General features: G+C 51.7%; 1 protein-coding gene across 1 annotated transcript in view; it reads left to right on the top strand.

The window, feature by feature from the left end:
• Window positions 1-13748, top strand: part of CCDC62 (coiled-coil domain containing 62) — a 39426-nt gene extending 25678 nt beyond the window's left edge. Inside the window, exons 11-14 of the mRNA XM_006894699.1 lie at window positions 4681-4847; window positions 6246-6330; window positions 9434-9657; window positions 13695-13748. Of these exons, the coding sequence (XP_006894761.1) occupies window positions 4681-4847; window positions 6246-6330; window positions 9434-9657; window positions 13695-13748 (530 nt within the window). The remainder of the gene's footprint in view (window positions 1-4680; window positions 4848-6245; window positions 6331-9433; window positions 9658-13694) is intronic.
• Window positions 13749-18739: the final 4991 nt, after the last annotated feature.

Raw genomic sequence — 18739 nt, 5'->3', positions numbered from 1 at the left:
AAACTATGATTCTATTTTTTCCTAAAAACAAAAGGTAAAAGGTGGGATGAGGAGGGGAGCATATGCCCAGGGATAAAACTCAGAAGAAAGGACAGGGTAAAAGAGGAGGAGGAATGGAAATGGGGAACACAGGGAGGGAGAGGGAAGGGTGCTGCTACACTGTGGAGGTTGATCAACATCGCGAACAGAAGGTGAATGGATTGTTGAGTGGAAAGCCAGTTTGCTCTGTAAACTTTCATCCAAATCACAACAGTTATACACACACGTCCATCTCACCTGACTGACTGTGCCCAGCCCCCTTTCCTTCGAGAACACACACGCGGGCAGCCGTGTTCGTCCCCAGAGCCACAGAGGTCACTGGCAAGCCTAACGACAGCCCTGTCTGAAAAGATAGCCTTGCTCTGCAGTGTGTAATATGTGGCCTGGATGGGAACACATCACGTCAGAAACTTGGCACGTTTGTGGCTTAACCAAGATGCCACATCCAAATCTCCCTGCTGTCAGAAGCTAGCAAAGGGTCCGGAATGCATCAGAGAAAGCGGAGACGGCCTCCCTGCCTCCCGCCTTGGACCGTGTGCGTGTTGGCTTCCAGCGTTTCTATGGAGAAGATTCCAGAATTTCAGCACGGTAAAGCAATTTTAAAGCTCAAAGTCTTTTTTTACGTAGACATCTTACTTTTCTTCCAAGATGCCATCTGCTCTTTCCAGCCTCCTCAAACCCACTGGAGGGTCAGCTGTGAGTCAGCGCTCACAGCGAGCGAGAGGTTCGATGAGGAACAGGACTAAAAAGCTTCCGTTTGAAAAATGTAATTTTTCGAAAGCTTCACTTCCACAGGAGGGTTTGCTTCTAACATATAAGGGGCCCGAGGTTGCGGAAATGCAGGGCTGGCCAGAGCCAGAGTTTTCAGGGCATGTTCTCTGGGCCAGCACCATCAGGACCCCTGGGATGCTGGAAATCCTGAGGCCCCCCAGGGCCTCCCAGGTCAGGCTTGCCTGGGTGGACCCTGCCATCTGTACATGGGCCCCAGGTGACAGATGCTCACTGGGCTGTGAGGACCTCCGGGTTAAGCCTCACCTCCCAACATCCTGCCCTGTGGTTGGGTGGCTGTCACGCCTGGGTCGTTTTTTCTCCCTTGAAGGGCTGGGTGGGACACCTCTTAGCAGCTGGCCGGTTTAGATTTCCTTCCTAGGTAACACGGCACCTGTCGGGCGCTCCAGCGAATTCATCATCTTCTAGCTGACTGATCATCTTTAAAATTAATGTTGTTTAACATGCAGCACAAAGACTGTAACAAGCGTTTGTATATATGGACCGTCAGGTTGAGTGGATATTTATGTTCTATATTTACCTTTATGTAAATATAAATATGTAAATATAAATGTTTTGCCACATTCCCCCTCCCCCCCACATTTGCCTGGTTTCTGTTTTTAAAGTAAAATGTTAACGATACCATCTAAGGGATGACATCAGGAAGTGCCCTCTCTCTGTCTCCACAGTTACCTGATGTTCTCAAGTGAGTTTCTTGCCTGTTTTCATGGTGTCACAAATAGAGACCAAGAGAGAGGCATGCCTGGTGGTCTAGCGGTAGGATTCTCGCCCTGTGTGCGGGAGACCCTGGTTTGCTTCCCGGCTGAGGTACCACATACACAGCTGCCTCTCTTCTGGGAGTCAGTGGAATCTTCTGTGTCCTGTGATGCCAGTGACACCCATGCCGACACCATGGACCCCACTTGGTCACTTTCCGGGCTGGTGCCTCTGAGAGTGCAGCGCAGCTTCTTACCACGAGCTCCCCGGAGCTCCCTCCTGGCATGTGGGACGTGAAGAACACTCAACATTGAAAAAACCTCACACACAACTCATTGCCATCAAGTCTAGTGTCGAGCTCCTTGCTATGAAATGAGGGCCAATCCCTGACTCACCACTGATTGGGTTTCTGAGACGGTTACTGCCCAAGAGGAGGTCTCCCATCTCTCCCACAGAGCAGCTAGCGGACTCGAACCGCCAGAGAGCCTTGGCCTTTGCGTTAGCAGCACGACTCCCAAGAGCTTCCTTAAGTCTCTAACTTGTGGCGACTCCATGTGCTACAAAGTGGAGCTGTTCCTTCAGGGTCTCTGATGGGCAGTGTTTTCCTTCAGTCCTGCACAGGATTGCACGGGCGGAGTCCTGTCTGGCTGGACGGGCCCTGAGGACGGACGTAACAGCAGCAGATCTTCACAGAAGCACAAACAGCAGCAGATCTTCACAGACGCACAGTCAGACCTTTCTTTGCCAGTGCTGGGGGGGTGGGTGTGAAAGCAGCGCCTGCAAGCCAGTGGTGTTGGACGAGTGGAGTGTGACTCCTCGCCTCCCCATGACAGGAGATCTGAACCGTGTTCTCTCTGGCGCCGTCCTCACCAGCTCTGCTGGGTCGCTCCGTCTCATGGAGGCCCTTCCTTCGCCAGCCCCCTGCTTCGCCGAGCACGATGTCTTTTTCTAAGGACTCACAGCCCCTAACAATGTGCCAAAGTATTTGAGACAAAGGTTCAGGTCAGTCTTGGTCAACAAGGGGCAGAGGAAAATCAGGATAAGACAAGAAGAACCAGGGCTCTCCGCTTCCGAAAGCACTGGCGTCTGGAGCGGACACCCTGTCGGCCGGCGGTTCAGTTGTGATGGACCATCGAGTCGGAACCGACGCAGAGCTGAGCCTCCAGCGATTGTCAGGGGCAGTTAACCACTCAGGAGGAGAAGGCCCATCGCTCTGTGGAGCACCTGGTGGATTCGAGCTTGTAGACTAACAACACAACTCCTTAGCGCTTTCTCAGATGCAAGTCTGTGTCCACTCGAGGACCTCTGTCACTCTGTCAGGTGATGCTGAGCCCGTACAAGAGGCCGCGGCCCCACCAGCCCCGTGCTGACCTCACCGTCAGCTGTGCTTAGACCCGCGGCTTTACCCACCCGGGAGTGGTCCATCTCACCAAGGGCCTTGCACTCCGTGTCGACCTGCTTTTCCCAACAGGATGTCTTTCCCGGACACGGGACCCTCGGGATAACAGACCCAAAGGACGTGAGATGAAGTCTCGCCGTCCTCTCTTCTGAGGAACACCTGGCTGCACTTTTTCCAGGACAGGTGTGTTTGTGTATGACAGTCCATGAGGTCGCAGGACTCTTCACCGGCACCACAGTCCAAAGGCACGGCTTCTTCTTTGGCCTTTCTTACCCATCGTCCAGACACGTGAGGCCGTCAAGAATGCCATGGCGAGGGTCAGGCACACCTCAAAACCACAAGGAAACACCGGTTTGTGCCTGTTCCAATACCTGTCTGGTGTTTAGCAGGTCAACAGTGTCACGTGTTTACAGGGTTCTGGATCAACCAGAACTCTGACGCACGCTGGGCCTGGAAGGAGCCCTGGTGAGGAAGTGGTTAAAGACTAGCTCACCAAGATGCCGGTGATGGGATGGTGAGATGCAACGACCACGTGAGAAACACTCGGCAGGTGCTTTGGGACTTAGGGCTTTGTTTTAAAAGTTAAATATAAACCTACCACGTTGACTCCGAGGTATTTATCCAAGAGAAATGAAATCATAGGTCGACACAAAGACCTTTATACATTATTGTTTGTAGCAACTGTATTCCTTTTCAAAAATCCATAAAGAGGTCAGATGTACCTTAACAGGAGAATAGATAAACAGTGTTATTATAGCTCTAAAAGGGAATACGTCTCATTAATTAACCACGAGAAGACTGTTTCTACACAGAGCTGTGTGGGTGGATCTCAGACTGACTCCACTGAGAGAGAGGCCAGCAGGGCTGACGCATACACTGCGTGGAATCCTTTTACAGGAAATTCCAGGAGATGCCAACCGACAGTGACAGCAGATCTGTGATTGTCCAGGGGTGAAGGGAGGGCAGAGCGAGAGATGCGTCCACTGTCCAAGCGTGCTGGTGGTCTGGTGGGTGTCTGCATGCGTCAGAACTCGTCCACTGTGCACCAGTTACACCTCCATAAAGCTTTACACGCCAGTACCCAGGTTTGTTCTTTTTCCGTGTTGGACCTGGTTTTCTGAGGCTGTGCCTGACATGTCCTAACCCTAACCCTGAAACACACGAGTTCATTCATTCAGCACATACTGACCAGCTACCGTCCAGGCAGGACAGCCGCTGTGGCCATGATGCTGAGTATAAGAGAGTTCAGAAAGATTTACGCCCCTTTGAGAACAGTGATGAGACTCATTGTCATCCTAATTAAAAAACCCCCGGATCTCAGAATTACGCATTAAACGAGGACAGGTGGAACACAGGTCTTAGTTTCGTTTTGAAATCGTCGTCAGGAAAATCCACGTAACTGAAGACATCTCAACAATTCCTCATCCTCTTTGGTGATGTTGATTATACCCCTCACATATTTTAACAAGCTTACAAGTCTTCCCTGTGCAACAGCAAAGTTCCACTTTGCAGGTGTTTTGACCTGCTAATTATGTCATGGGAAGTTGACTTCGGGCGCTGGAGCTAAATAGGCCTTGGGACTTTTAAATCACGAGGGTGCCCTTCTGTTCATTGCCCCTCAGAGGTAACTCTGTTTAGTCCAGTTCCTCAGCAGTGAGTTGAAGCAGCAGTGACTGGGCTGTCAGGGCGGCTGCCTGAGGTCTGTCCTCTGCAAGCCCCCGGGCAGACAGTTGGGGCTGTTCTCCAGCGGTGCTGAGGGCCGCGCCCTCCCATGAATGCTGCCTGTGTTCTCTTCCAGGACGACTCCTCTCCCACTAGCCGGCTTCAGCGTTTGCTGGCGGAGTCCCGTCAGATGGTGTCGGACCTGGAGCTGAGCACCCTGCTTCCCCTCGGCTCCGAGCACCTCAACAGCGGGGACCAAAACGTATGTTCTTGATCTTCTTACGTTAAGTGTCTGGTACCTGAATAATCTGCTGAGCACTGGGTCTGTGATACCAAAATGTCTCATTGAGTGCTGGTCTGTGGTCCTGGACACTGCACTGAGTACTAGGTCTGTGGTCCTGGACTCTACACTGAGTACTAGGTCAGAGTAGATTTTTTTACGGGTGGAGGGACAGCACAGGAGGGGAAGACCCTCTTTGAGGTGGATTGATTCAGTTACTGGGGTAATTGGGATGGGAGTGTCAGAGACAGTGCGATTGGCACAGGATAGAGCAGGGTTTAGGGCTGTTGTACATGGGGTCGCTATGAGTCGCAAACAACTCGACGGCACATAACAACAACAACAAACAACAGTGTGCAGATACACTAGTAGGTCTACTTTTTGTTTTTGAACCAAAGAGGAGGATGTGTGCTTATTTCAGTCGTGGGGAAGAAATTACACTCCAGTGGTGTGACTTCATACTAATTTTTTTCTAGTTACTCTGCCTGGGGCATCTGACTATAAACTCTTGGAAAAATTGGAGAATTGTATAAGTAAATTTACTGCTGTAGAGAATGTATTTGCGATAATGTTTTTATAAGACATTTGCTATATACACCCTCAGACATTAAGGTCCTGCCATGTTCCTTTTACCTTCTGTCCCCACACAAGTACCTTCCTTTTTCCCCCTGAAGCATTGCAGTCAATCCAAGATGGTATATCATTTGACTCAAAAAAGACTTCGGTCTTTATCTCTGACAGTCTACAGCCGTGTGTGTGTGTGTGTGTGTGTGTACAGTAGGCCTGACAACACACTGTTAGAGAACTGCTTCCACATGCACAATCCCGTGACGTTGATGACGTTCTTTTCATGTGCATCCCTTGTCATGACCCTTTTCAGAATCATTCCACCATTAAAAACTCATTGGCTCCTAAGGACAAAATTTCCTTTCGATAAAGACTTTTAGAAAGAAGACACCACAAACTGCTACGACTGTCCCTGACAAAATTGACAGTAACTCCTTAATATCATCGGGTGACAAGTCCATGCTACCTTTTCTCAGCAATGTCTTTCCCTCCTTTAAAGTCAGGATTTACTTCAAGGGTTTCTGTTTTGCAGTCGGCTATGTCTTTTCAAGCCTCTTTGAGGCATTGATAGGTCCTCATTTTTTCTTTTTTTTGTTCCAATTTCTGTTTATTTGTTGAGGAGACACTGGGTCGTTTGTCTGTTAGAGTTTCTCACGAGCTGGGTCTTGTGGACCCTGTCCTAATTGTGTCATTAGCACATTCCTCTGTCCCCCATGTCCTACCCACTAGTGCTCAGCGCTGGGACTTGGTCAGATTCTGGGTGGGTTTGGGTTGGCACGCCTCCTCCATTTGCGGTGCTGTCCCCCCTGCCAGCCTGGCGCATCGGGAACACGGTCCTACTGCCCCACGCTTCCAGTCGGGAACACCAGCCTGACCGTTCACGCGGTGACGTCCCCGGGTGAACTCACATTCGTTGATCAGGATTGTGTGTCATGTTAATCTTTTGGGACTGTGTGGATCTGCTCCACAAGCCTTCTAGCTGGGAATCTTGACAGGAAGGGATTGCTAGATTTCCCTCCCAATATCTTAGGCCGCAAACAGCAAGGCTTTTTTTAGGTTGGAGAGAGAGGCATCTGGGGGGGCAGAGTCCAGGCCGTCAGCAGGCGGCAGGGCCCCAGCCTGCTGGATTTGGAGGCCGCTGGCTGCTTCTTCCAAGGCCAGCATTGTCCAGCGTCGTTGCTGAGAAGCTGGGCTGCAGAGGGCCAACTGAACGCTGACAGTCTGAAGCCAGCAAGTCTAGCAAGCCACTGGCTCGAGGCTGGAGGCCAGATGACCACATGCAGATCAGATGAGGTCTACTTTCATTACTGACTGAACTTTAACAGTTCTTCCCCTTAAAAAATGGTAAGAAACACATAAACCCTGAGTTAAGTGCCCTCAATTCAGCTCCAGTCGAAGCAGCCCCTCTTGTGGGCCAGCGGTAAGGAGTTGTGCTGTCCATACAAAGGCACGTAGTTCTAATCCAGCAGTGGCTCTGCAGGGGAGAGTGAGAAGTGCGGTTTCTAGCCTCTGAAAACCTGCAGAAGGCACACAGCAGCAGCGTGGATGACGGAACAAGATAGTGCTCAGCGACACGCACCCCCTGATAATGTGCCCAAAGCCTGTGGCCCAGACCCTTGTGTCTGTATCACCTGCAGCTCCGTCACCAGTAGGGATCCTGGGGGCTGCAGACCCTCTGCCAGTTAGTGCAGCTTTCCCGAAATACCACGGATGCTAGGCCGTGCCTCGGAGGTCCCGGGGTCAGGACTGCTCCTGGAGCTTGCTAACAAGAGCCCTGGCCAAGAACAGCACGTCCTGTCGTGTCACGACTGTCTGCTCTTTTGATAATTTTAGTTTTGTGTAACATTGACAAATGAGTCCTCAAAAAAATTCCCCGTGGTTTGCAGCATCACACAAATAAAACCTTGTGGCTTAAAAGGGCAGCATGGAAGACGGCTTCCGCGGCCCATCTTTTAAAGAAGACCAGAACATAGCAGGAATAGTAGGACACGTTTAGATGTGTTAAATGGTGAAGAAACACACAAAGCTAAATGTGGCACTTGGCCTTGGAAAAGACCTGCAGGTTCGTAGACTGAGGTGTGGGGAAGTGGTGGGAGGAGGATTTCCTGAAAGGTGGAAAGCCGGCTGTCCATGAGCGAGCTCACCAGGTGGGAGCCAGGTGACTGTCACCGGGAGGAGGTCAGCATCCCCCCGCCTGGCTGTCCCTGGGGTGCACTTCACCTGGTGTTCTCAGGGGGACCCTCACACATACACACACTCACAATTCCCATTGTACTCAGATTGTTCCCTAATGTGGGCTGGAACAAATCTGTCTTCACAACAAGGGCTGGGGCACCATTGACTGCTTGGCGTGAAGAGGTGGACAGACACCGCGCTCCGCGTCTTCCCTTGGGTGGACCTACTGCTCCATCAGTTTTATCCTCAGAGGATGTGTGTGCTTATGTGTCACCATCCCCAAAGGGACCGCTCACAGCTCGTGGTGGTGGGTACATCCACACCCACACACACACACAGGTGTCCGCCTCACCACAGGTGATGGTGGATGACATGCACGTCCCCCCGTGACAGGCACTCTGAGCGCGTGACTGGCTGTAGCACAGGTATACGTCAGCACATGCTCTGTAGACACCTTAACCTCAACTGACATGAGGCGTGCGGGGAAAGTCAGAACAGTGACCCCGGGAGCAGACTGAACACATGCTCCAGCCGTCGGGTCTGGTGGAAACTTGTTGAAGAGTCTGCATGAAAGGACCCCTGGGAGCTCTCTGGCCCAGGCCTGTCACTCAGCAGGTCATGCAGTGATCGGACCTGCTCTGCGTCCCCCGCTTGAGTCAGCTCACCCTTCAGCTGGAAGAATGGAGGCCCCGGACAGAATGTGGATTACAGGATTTCCCCATGGACCGATGGGCAGATCCTGCACATGTTGGCAAAACAGTTTAATGATCTGAAATGTGCTCGACAGCAGGCCTTGTCCCAGCCTGCCTGTTCCGCTGGGATGGCCCTGACGCTGGGGAGGCCGCAGGCAGGCTGGGCCGAATATTCTCTCTGTTTGCGGCATAGAGCAGGGTTCCACCCAGGCTGCCCTGCAGACGTGTGTGTGTGTGTGTGTCCTGGTCCCGACCCTCTCTGGCAAGCAGATTCTTGCGTGGCTGGGGGTCAGGAAGCACAGGTCCTTCTGACAGGGGAGGTGGTGGCAGTGTCCTCTCAAACAAATGCCCCCATGACCAGAGGCTCCTCAGGAGCTCTGCTGCACGTGTCTGCGGGTGTGAAGAGAGGCGCATGGGCGTGTAAGTGCAGCGCTGCGTGTAACAGCAGGAGATGCAGGAGACAGCCGCGGGTCCAGCTCCGAGGAGCCGAGCGGATCAAGCCTGGCCACGCAACACGGGCTCCTGAGACCGCACACAGAACAGGAAGATCTCACATGCGGAGAGTCCTAGAGTCTAATGAGTGCAAAGGGAGCCCTGGCCGTGCAGTGGCTTAAACGTTGGCCTGATAGCCACGCGGTCAGCAGTTCAAACCCAGCAGCTGCTCTTCGGGAGAAGATGAGGCCCCCCTGCTCCGTGAGGGGCTGTAGCCTCTGACACCTCGGAAGCACTAGGTTCTGCTGTGGCTGTGGGGGTCCCTATCAGTCAGAATCGATGGGTTGCCTGGGAGTTTAGTGATTATGAGGGAAAAATGAAACAAAGAGCTGGGAGGCCAGAAAGTATTCTCTTGTCCTAGAAAGGTGAGGGCCTGGAGTACACGTTTGCCCAGGAACACAGTGGGAGGGTCAGAGGGGAAGTGGTCACCTGGACAGACAAGCAGGGCTGACGGGACCTGTGCGGACTGTGTTGGGACCGTGAGATTTGTTAACTGCTGAAAAAACAATAATTAAAAGTGGACAAGAAAAAAAGGGGTGAAAAGAACAGCACAGGTGACCACACAGCACCCCCATGAGATGCCTGCTGGGGAGAGGACCCGCTCACGGCCTGGTGACCCCATGATTGGTGAGGGGTCTGCAGTATTGGGGGCTCTCCCTGCTTCGGTGGCCTGCACGGGCTTGTCGCCGGGCACTGGCGAGGGGGCTCTGACTCACGTGCCAGCCCTGCACACGGCGGGCTCCGCTCTCACCAGCCCTGCTGAGCCAAGCCATCATTCAGGGTCCCCTTGTCCCTCTCCTGAGCTGGCGTCTCTTTCCCTGGAGAGAAGCCCTCCAGGACCTGGTCCCCCTGAGAACGCGCCCAGCGTGAGGAGCGTCCCAGTTGGACTTCTTCCCAGGTGGACGGACGCATTCCTTCCTCCTGAGAGCCCGCAGATGCAGCGTTGTTCACCAGCATCGTAACAGAAGCACATCCAGTCGGGTCTTTCTGGTGCCTTGTCCAGTGACAACATGCATATGAGGAGAATGAAGAGAACGTGGCTTACTCCTCAGCTTTGCTTTTTAACACTAAAAAGGTCGCTTTGCAAGAGATTTTCCCACAGCATTGCGTCCTTTGACTTCCTGATTGCGGTTCCTTTGAGCGTTGATCTGAATCCTTGACACTGTCATTCTTTTTCTCGTTCATTGTCCTGTTACTTACGGGTCTGGCTGTGAGATGCCCGTCTTCCTTATGTGGAGGTGACATCCGAAGGCTGTACTCTTCCAGCTTCATCAGTGGGTACTTCACTCTGCTTTTCTACGAGCAGAGTTGTCTTCTGCGTATTGATGGTTGACGAGTGTCCCTTCAGTCCTGAGGCTAGTTGCCTCACATTGTGTAGCTTCTCCCGACGTTTCCTCCACGTACACGTGAAGGGATGATGCTGACACGCACCTTGCTTGACTGTAAACTGTGTCGTCTACTTTGTGCTCTCTGAACAGGTGTTTCCTGGTCTGTGTACAGGTTCCCCAGGAGCACAAATAAACGTTCTACAACTTCCATTCTTAATGTGCTAAGATCCGCGTAGTCAAAGGACTTTGCACAATCACAAAGACACAGAGAAGCATCTCTGCTATTCTCTGTTTCGGCCAAGATCTTTCCGATATAAGCAGTAATAGCCCTCATTCCTTGCCTTCTTTTGAGTCCAGCTTGAATTTCTGAAGTTTCCTGTCAATGAACGTATTGCCCCAGCCGTTTTTAAATTCTCTCCAGGTACATTGTTTTTACTTGTGTGTGATACGGATGCTCTTCGGTCATTTCTGTCCTCTGTTGACCCACCTTTCTTTGGAAAGGGCACGATTATGTGTCTCTTCCAGTTGGCTGGTCAGATAGATGATTGCCTTCCACATTTCTTAGCGCAGACGGGTGAGCCCCTCCACAGCTGCACCTGCGTGCTGAAGCACCCGGCTGCTGTCCCGTCAGTCCCTGGAGCCTTGTTTTTCACCAGGAAGGTGTGGGTGGGCTCCCCGTCAGCACTGGGGTCCTCCACCGCCCGAGAAGGTGCCCCATTGAGGTGTCCTCCTCGTCACTGTCTCCTTTTTCTTCCCCCCTTCCTTCCTCTTTTTTTTTTTATTTGTCTCTTCCCACACGGAAGCCAAGCACTCAGTCCCTTACACCTCTTAGGATCTGTTGTTTCATCCTGCTGACTCTTGCTTTCCCGGTGGGCTGGCCCCGTAGTCTGCAGTAAGGCTGACAGAGCCAGTGGCTTCCGGGCGTTAACTGAGAGCCGGGGCGTCGAGCCACACACGGCGGATCAGCCCAGACCCACTGCCGTCCGCTCGGTCCTGAATCAGCAGACCTAAAGGACAGCAGGACTGCCCAGCACAGGGTTTCTGAGGCTGTCAGTCTTGATGGTCCCAGGCTGCAGGAGTGGCCACTTGGTGCAGAGCAGTGACCTCCTGGTGGCCAGCTGAGTGCTCTGACCACCCAGCAGAGGAATCCTCTCCCAAGGTTCGAGACAGAGAGCCCTCTCCGAACGGGAGGCTGGCACATCTTGGTTGGCTGAAGGGGGGTTGGTAATTGTGTGAAATGACTTTCTGGTGCTTCACGATTTACCTAAACTCTTTGGAACACATTTCTGCTCGGTTGGGGTCTGGCCTTCCTCAGTCTTTCCTAACCTGAGGGTTGTTTTGTAGATCCTACAGCTCCCGGAAGAGTCCGCTGAAAGAGCCACCTTGGTCAGTAACTGAGGGAAGCAGAGGTCCCGTTGGTGTTCAGGGTGGCTGTGGGTAAGTCACCTTTACTAATCTCATCTCTGGTCACACAGCTGGTGTTTAATGGTTAACTTGGGACCTTTGATAATGTGGGGTCAAGGTCACGCTCTTGTTTGAGCTGTGATTCTTTCTCTTTCACTTGACCTATTTATGCATACCTTTGAAATCAAGTCTGAGCGAAATATTCATGCAAGAGAATTGCAGACGCCCAGCCCCCACTCCCCAGACTGCCATTCTTAAGCCCTGCAAGGTTCTGTCTGAAGAAGACAGTGCCCCCCACCAATGTCCCTTAAAAGATCAAAATGAGGGTTTCAGTATTTCTTCTGAAGGTCTGGAAAGAAGTCTTGACATGGGTTTTGAGTTTGAAAAAGCGTGTTGACCCGATAAGCACTTTGTGGACTTGAGATCTGCCTGTTGAACTTTGCCCGCTGTCATCTCAGGTGTCCTTAGGAAGCCTAAGACCTTTGAAATCTGGGAGCTCGGGACACCCAAGTGGCCTTGCTCCTGCCCTCTCCCTCGCTGTCAGACCTTCTCCCATTTGCTCGACCTCGTGCCGAGGCTGACCGCCTCAGGTCATGTTCTCGACCCCAAGCTTTCAGCCCACAACAGATGCCTATCGATTCTGGCCATAAACTCCAAGCGTTCTCCCTGCAGGAGCCAACTTCTCATGTCATTGGAAGGAGCGAGCAGACACCAATCCTGATACTTCTCCTTGAAAACAAAAAGAGGATTTTCACCTTTTCACCTTTCGTAAGCAGCATCTCACACCAAAGGGGCTCCGAGGTTCCAAGATTTGCACACCTGGTGGTGGTTGTTTTTCGCCAGTTTCATGTGTGAGAAACACTTTTGCAAAGGAGACATGCCCTTGCATTGTGCGGCTCTGGGTAGGAGCTCTGAGAGGAAGGCCTCTTCCGTGCAGAGGGTCGGCTGCTGCGGGCGGTGGCGACTCGGGCCGTTCCGCTCTGGCCCCCTGTGTGTTGGGAATTCACAGGCTGAAGCACCATTGCCACCCTCCGAGGCTTTTAAACCTGTGCTTATGTTTAAGTGACAGCTTATCAGAGTAAGCAAAGGTGTGAGGAATAGTCCCATCTTTTATGAGCTTTAGCTCTGGACTTTGCTCCGTAAATAGATCTCAAGAAGAAATGACTGACAGTTGCTTTTAACTGGACTGTATCTCGGGGTGACCAGCCATTACAGCCCTCCTGACAGCGCTGAGCCAAGCCCCACCTCGCCCCAGCCATTTAAGGAGATGAACGCTCTTTAGAAGATCAAGTTTAATAAGCACTTTTCTTATCATTAAAGACTAGAACACTTTCCTTTTTACTTGTAATTTTATTTTTTCAAGACCACACCGTGTGCCTCTCTGTCTCCTCAGTGAGAATTGATCAGCTTCAGTCAATAAAATTATTTTTCATATTAAAGAGAACGCAATGTCTCTGTGACCCAGGAGTGAAATAGGGGTGGCCAGTGGCATCAGAGGGGACCTGGCCAGGGCTCTTTCTCAGGAGTGGGATTTCTTTTTTTTTTTTTTAATGTTGCGGATCCCAGCGTGTGTTATGCTACATCAGTGCCCCTTTGTTCAAGGCTTCTGTGTTCCTTCCTGGAGGATTTCATGAGAATGGTAGAACCACCCCACTTAGCCTTTTAAATTAGGGTGCTGAAAAGAGAAATTGGGTGAGGTGGGGTATGGCCGTTAGCAAGGCTGGCTTTCTCCAAGGCAGGTTTGTGAAGATCGCGGCTGAGGAGGGTAGAGTTAATTCTGAACCACAGTCTGCCAAGTAGGAAACGGAAAATGTCCCCAGAGAGGCAGAGTGCCAGTGTGAAGATCAGAATAGTCCATTTTCTCCATCTCCTTTTGATTTGTTGGTGGCAGTGCATCGGCTGGCCTGGTGAAACTGGAACACTGATTAAGGCTACGCGGGCGCCTCTCAGGGAACCAGAGGATTTTTTAAAAAGTCAAACATTATTTTACGACAAATTAAACTTCCGCTCCTAGGATCGCGGCCTCGCTGACACCTACGAAAATAGCAGATGTCCCACTGGTCGAGCTCTCAGGTGCTGCGGGTCTGGTTCCAGACTCACCATAAAGCAAAGTATTGCAGCAACTCGAGTCCCAGGCCTCACTTTCAGTGTCTGTCCTCGTACCTGTCTAGGCACAGGAATCCCCAGTGCGTGGGACAGTGGTGTTCACGGTCATCGGTGACTGACACAGGGCCGGCCACTGTGTGAATGACCAAAACGGGACCCGGGGGCACCAAGGAGCACGGGCAGCACCCCTTCCCCTCCGGAAATGCTGAAATCCCACGCCCACCGAGCGCAGGAGCAGGAGGGAGGGCTTTAGACCTGTCCCAAGAGAAGTTCTTTTTCTTGTTGCATGCTTTGAAAGAGTTGCAAGGCAAAACAAGATTTTCTCAGGGAGCTCTGGTCGCAAGAAGCTGCACTGCAATCCCAGAGGTGAGCGGTTCGGATCCACCAGATGCTCTGCTGAAGAAGGAGGGGCAATCTCCTCCTGTACCAGTCAGACAGACAGACAGACAGACACACACACACACACACACACACACACACACACACACACACATTTAAAACAAAACAAAGCTAGATTTTCTCCCTTGTATTTCACCACCTCCTTCAAGAGGAGATGATGGAATTATACTATCGTTTGTCTGCCAGACATGATCTCAGCCAATGAAAGAAAGACTTCTCGGGACATTTTCAGAATTGATGGACAGATCTTTCTGAAGCACACCAGCAAGCCCACTGTCATCGGGGTCACTTCTGACCAGGAGGAAAGGCCAGAGCTGCCCCTCGGGGTCCCTGGAGCAGCGGTCAGTCCTGGCAGCAGCGGACGCCCACGGGGCACGCCCTCTGCCGGGTTTGAGTTACTGACCGAGCAGCTCACAGCTGAGCCCGCCGTGCTCCGGAGCTCCTCAGACCGTTTCAGTTAACACTGGAGTGCTCTGTAGGGAGGGGAACGGGGTCACCAAGGCAGCTGTACCTACGAAGGCGCAGGGCAAAGCCCCTGATGCACACAGTTCCTCAGGGCTCAGGAAAGTGGCAGATGATGGAGACCTTGGACTCCACGGAGCCACTTGCTTCTAAAGCATCAGGGCCTTGACTTGAGGGGGTCCCCTCTGTGCTAGACACCTGGAGCATGGGGACTGTCCTCCAGTGGTTCTCTGAGGTTCCTCTTCAGCTATTTTGGAGGGTTATTGGGAGACCTGGTGGTGCAGCGGATTAAGCATTAGGCAGCCACTCACTCCGGCAGGGCAAGAGCTGTACCCAGGGAGATTTACAGCTTGGAGGCCTGTCCTTCCGGGTCACGGTCAGAAGCAGCTTCATGGCAGTGGGGTTTAGCTCCCCAATTACTACTCTCCTCAACAGAAAATAAGGAGCCCCAGTAGCACAGTGTTTAAGGCGTTTGGCTGCTAACCCAATGGCTAGTTGTTCAAACCCACCAGCCCCTTCCACGGAAGGAAGAGGAGGCCGTTGGGAGCCCTTGGGGGAGCCCTCCAGGGCAGGGCAGGTCTGGCCTCCAGGGTTGTGATCAGGTCATCAGCGGTGGGGTTTAAGGTGGCACCCCAGGAAGATCCTTCCTCTAGGCTTCACCCCAGCCCATCCTGGCAGCCTCTTCTGGTGGTGAGAAGAGTCTGGAGAACAGTACGCAGACGGACACTTCTCAGGACAGCATCCAGCCAGGTAGGTAGGAAACCGGGCCAGCCTTGGAGCGGCGTTTATCAAAGGAGAGTTCACACGGCCAGGCCCTGTGAGCGAGTGTCTGTGTGCTCAGCCAGCTCAGAATGGGACAGTGTGTCTGCCTCAGAGATGCAGAAAGGGGGTGCAGTGGTTCATGTGACTGTTAACCAAAGGTCAGGGGTTTGAACCCACCCACAGGACAGAGATGAGACAGTCACTAGCACACGGCCTTGGAGAGCCTGTGGGCAGGTCGGCTCTGTCTTGTAGCTTTGCTTGGAGTCAGAATTGACCCAGTGGCCGTGGGTTTGGGGATATAAGGGAGAGCAGAGCAGAGTGATTCTTGCTCATAGGTTATGGGGGGAAAACAGACATTCTTGTGTGAACAAGAAAAAGAGTTTGAACTGTGAATATTCTCTAATACTAATTCTTTTTCTTTTTGCTCTTGAGTTCAAGTGTTGTTGTGTATCTGCTTAAAAATGCCATGTGACACTCATCATGTCCATGTGTCCAGTAAATTTTCATTTTTCAATAGAAATTAATTGCCTGTGTTTCAACAGTGTGGTGGGGTGGTACCCTATCCCAAGTTTTTCAGGACTCACCCGTAATCACACAAATGGTCATTTAAAGCTGGTCAGCGTTACGAAATAAAGGTTACAGGGGCATGAGAGCAGAGTAGGGCCAGAAGCCAAGGGTGGAGAATTCAAGGAAGGCTTCCTGGAGGAAGTGACATCTGAACTAACCTGAAAAATGAGAAGATGCAAATGACAAGACAAACAGGAGGAGCAAGAGTCTTCCAGACAGAACAGTCAGCATATGCAGAGGCCCTGGGGTGGAAGGAACAGGATGTGTCTGCACTCCTGCTGGACCAGGATGGTGCAAGAGGAAGCCTGGGAGAGAGGCGGGGGCCAGAGCCTGCCCGCTTGTGACTGAGGCAGTGGGTGTAGCACGCACCTTATGCGATTAGCCTGTGATGTAAACCCTGCTGACTGTCATCTTGGAGTTTCCTTAAAATAAAGTCTGACCCGTATCCCAGATGGGGAAAGCATTAAAACAGACTACTGAGGACCTCAGAATACCCGAACAATGGTACCCTAGTTCTGATCACATGGGGACTTGCAGGCAGTCAGTGACAGTGCCAGCGCTGGAACCAGGTGTCTCTCCTGAAGGTGTCTGAGAGTTGAAGCATGAGGACGTGGGCGCAGCAGGCACACGCCTTCAGGAAGCTCACCACTTACAGAACTGGTTCACTCGCCCTGCATCTGGCACGCACTGCCGGACCATGGTATCCTGCTAGGTACCAGGGATCTAAGAATGAGTAGCACAAGGGAGTCTCTGCCTGTTTGGGGCTCAGAATCTTACCTCTGAGCAGAGTCGTCGTAGTTCATTAGAGATGTGTTAGCACTGTGTTCCGGGTCACCAACGAGCAGTGTAGTGACTGTCTACAGCTCATAGCACAGGTGATACTTGTTTGAAATCAGGTAGGACTGGTCTTGTGAACTTGGGTTCCCTTTTTCACCTTTGAGGCCATTTCCTTGTCTGTGATGATACCACTGCCAAGTTTAAGCCCACCCTCATCTGATTGAAGAGAACACGCAAATACATCTTGGAGAGGGTGCAGCCGGAGTGCTCTTTGGAGTCAAGGATAATGAGGCTTTGCCTCACATACTTCAGGGATGTTGCTAGGAAGGGCTATTCCTTGGAGAGGGACATGATGTTTGGAAGGGTGGAGAGTTGGCCAAGAAGAGGAAGACCGATGACCAGGTGGATTGACATGGTGACGGCTGCAATGGGCTCTAACGTGTCAGGAAGTGTGAGGATGGCGCAGGATAGGACAAGGTTCAGAACTGTTGTTCATAGGTTCACTATGAGTCATAGTTGACAGCACCTAATACCAGCAATAACTTCTGATTCAGATGCACTGCCCTCCATGTGGGGTTTCTAAGGCCGTGAGGTTATGGGATCTACCCCGTGTACCGCTGCTCTGTGGGGGTTCCAAGGCCATGAGGTTATGGGAGTGGCCCGTGTAACAGTGTACATACAGCTGCCCCGTGGGATGGTGTACGGCTGTTCTCTGGGTCATGGAAACTGACCACGTCGTCTTTCTTCTGCAGAGGCTGGTGGGTTCTGACAGCTGACCTTTTGGTTAGCAATCAACTGCTTTAACCACGTTAACTGTAATCCTGTTTACCGGATGCTGAGCACAGTGCCTGGCACAGGGCAGCCAGCTCTGTTACCTTTGGGCAGTTGCCCCCCCCCCCCCATCACTGCATGAGATGTTTGGTCACAGGGGGATTGTGGCCCACTATTAAAGAAGATGCTGGCTGGGTGTGACATCAGCTGGAGGAGGGCTTTGCAGGACTTGGTGAAAGGGTTCTGAGAGAGGCTGATGCAAAGCAAACCAACCCCTTTATTCCATAGATGTTGACAAGGTCACTGAGGATTAGAAATAATAGCAAAAAGGGCTTAGCCTAGTGGCTGGCAAAGACATTCATTAAAAACCAGCATTTGTTATTTTTCTATTGTTATTTCAGTAAAGCCGCTTGTCAGCGTTTGGAATGAGCTTTTCTTTTGAAAGAAGGGTGTGATTAGCTTTTCTTTTTAAGGGAACCCCTTACTATCTCTGGTAGGGTATTTCTCACCTATGTGCTGATAGAGGACTCCAGAAACAATAGCAGACGCTGGGAGTGGAGGGAGAGCAGAGTTTTATACAAACTCAGTCTTGCGGCCAATAACTTTAAATGCCTACTCATTGCAGTCAGTAGGAACCAACTGAGAGTAGGTTTTGAGAGGCTCTAAATAGTACTGGAGGAGATGCACATCTTTCTCTCCCAGAGCAGCTTGGTGGATTCAAACCACCTGACTTTGGGTTGGCAGCACAACTTCTTACCCACTCAGTTCCTTAATAGCAAGCCTATTTTTATGAAGTCTTGGGCCACCTACATATAGTAAGTGTATACTTTTGGCCAACTTTGTGTGTGCAGTCTGTCATTGCATCCTTTTTCTTTCCATCCCCTAACCCGGCTACCCTGAGCACTGGTGAGGTGGCTGTACATGGAGCCCCCAGAGTCTCTGAGAATCTGTCCCCCAGCCCCGTGCTAGGAGCAGCTGTGGTAGCCTTAGAAATGCACCAAAAGGGCATTCGAATGTTTATTTGTGGAATCTTGACACAGAAAATTCATACAAGACAAAAAAGAGTGGTGGTGGTTGGTTGTGTTTCCACCAGCGAGTCTCCTGGAGAACACACTTTCTCGATTACCCAGACGCTGGCTGAGTGTGCACTGTTCTCAGTGGGCTCGGGGTGGAGGGGGCACAACTAACCAGACCTGCCTTCAGCGTGGCAGGTGAAGGGACAAAAACTTTCTGCGCAGCCTGGTGGGGGGCATGGAGTGGATGGAGGTCAGAAAGGTTGGGGCATTAGGGGTGGAGGGAGCAGAAGGGTGGGGGACATGAAGAGTGGAGGGGGTAGAAGGGTGAGAGGCATAGAGTGGAGGTCAGAAAGGTT

This window comes from Elephantulus edwardii, unplaced genomic scaffold (assembly GCF_000299155.1).
Source record: "Elephantulus edwardii isolate Elephantulus edwardi_28Jun2011 unplaced genomic scaffold, EleEdw1.0 scaffold00148, whole genome shotgun sequence".
Classification (NCBI taxonomy): domain Eukaryota; kingdom Metazoa; phylum Chordata; class Mammalia; order Macroscelidea; family Macroscelididae; genus Elephantulus; species Elephantulus edwardii.
This window is presented reverse-complemented; position numbering and strand designations above follow the sequence as displayed.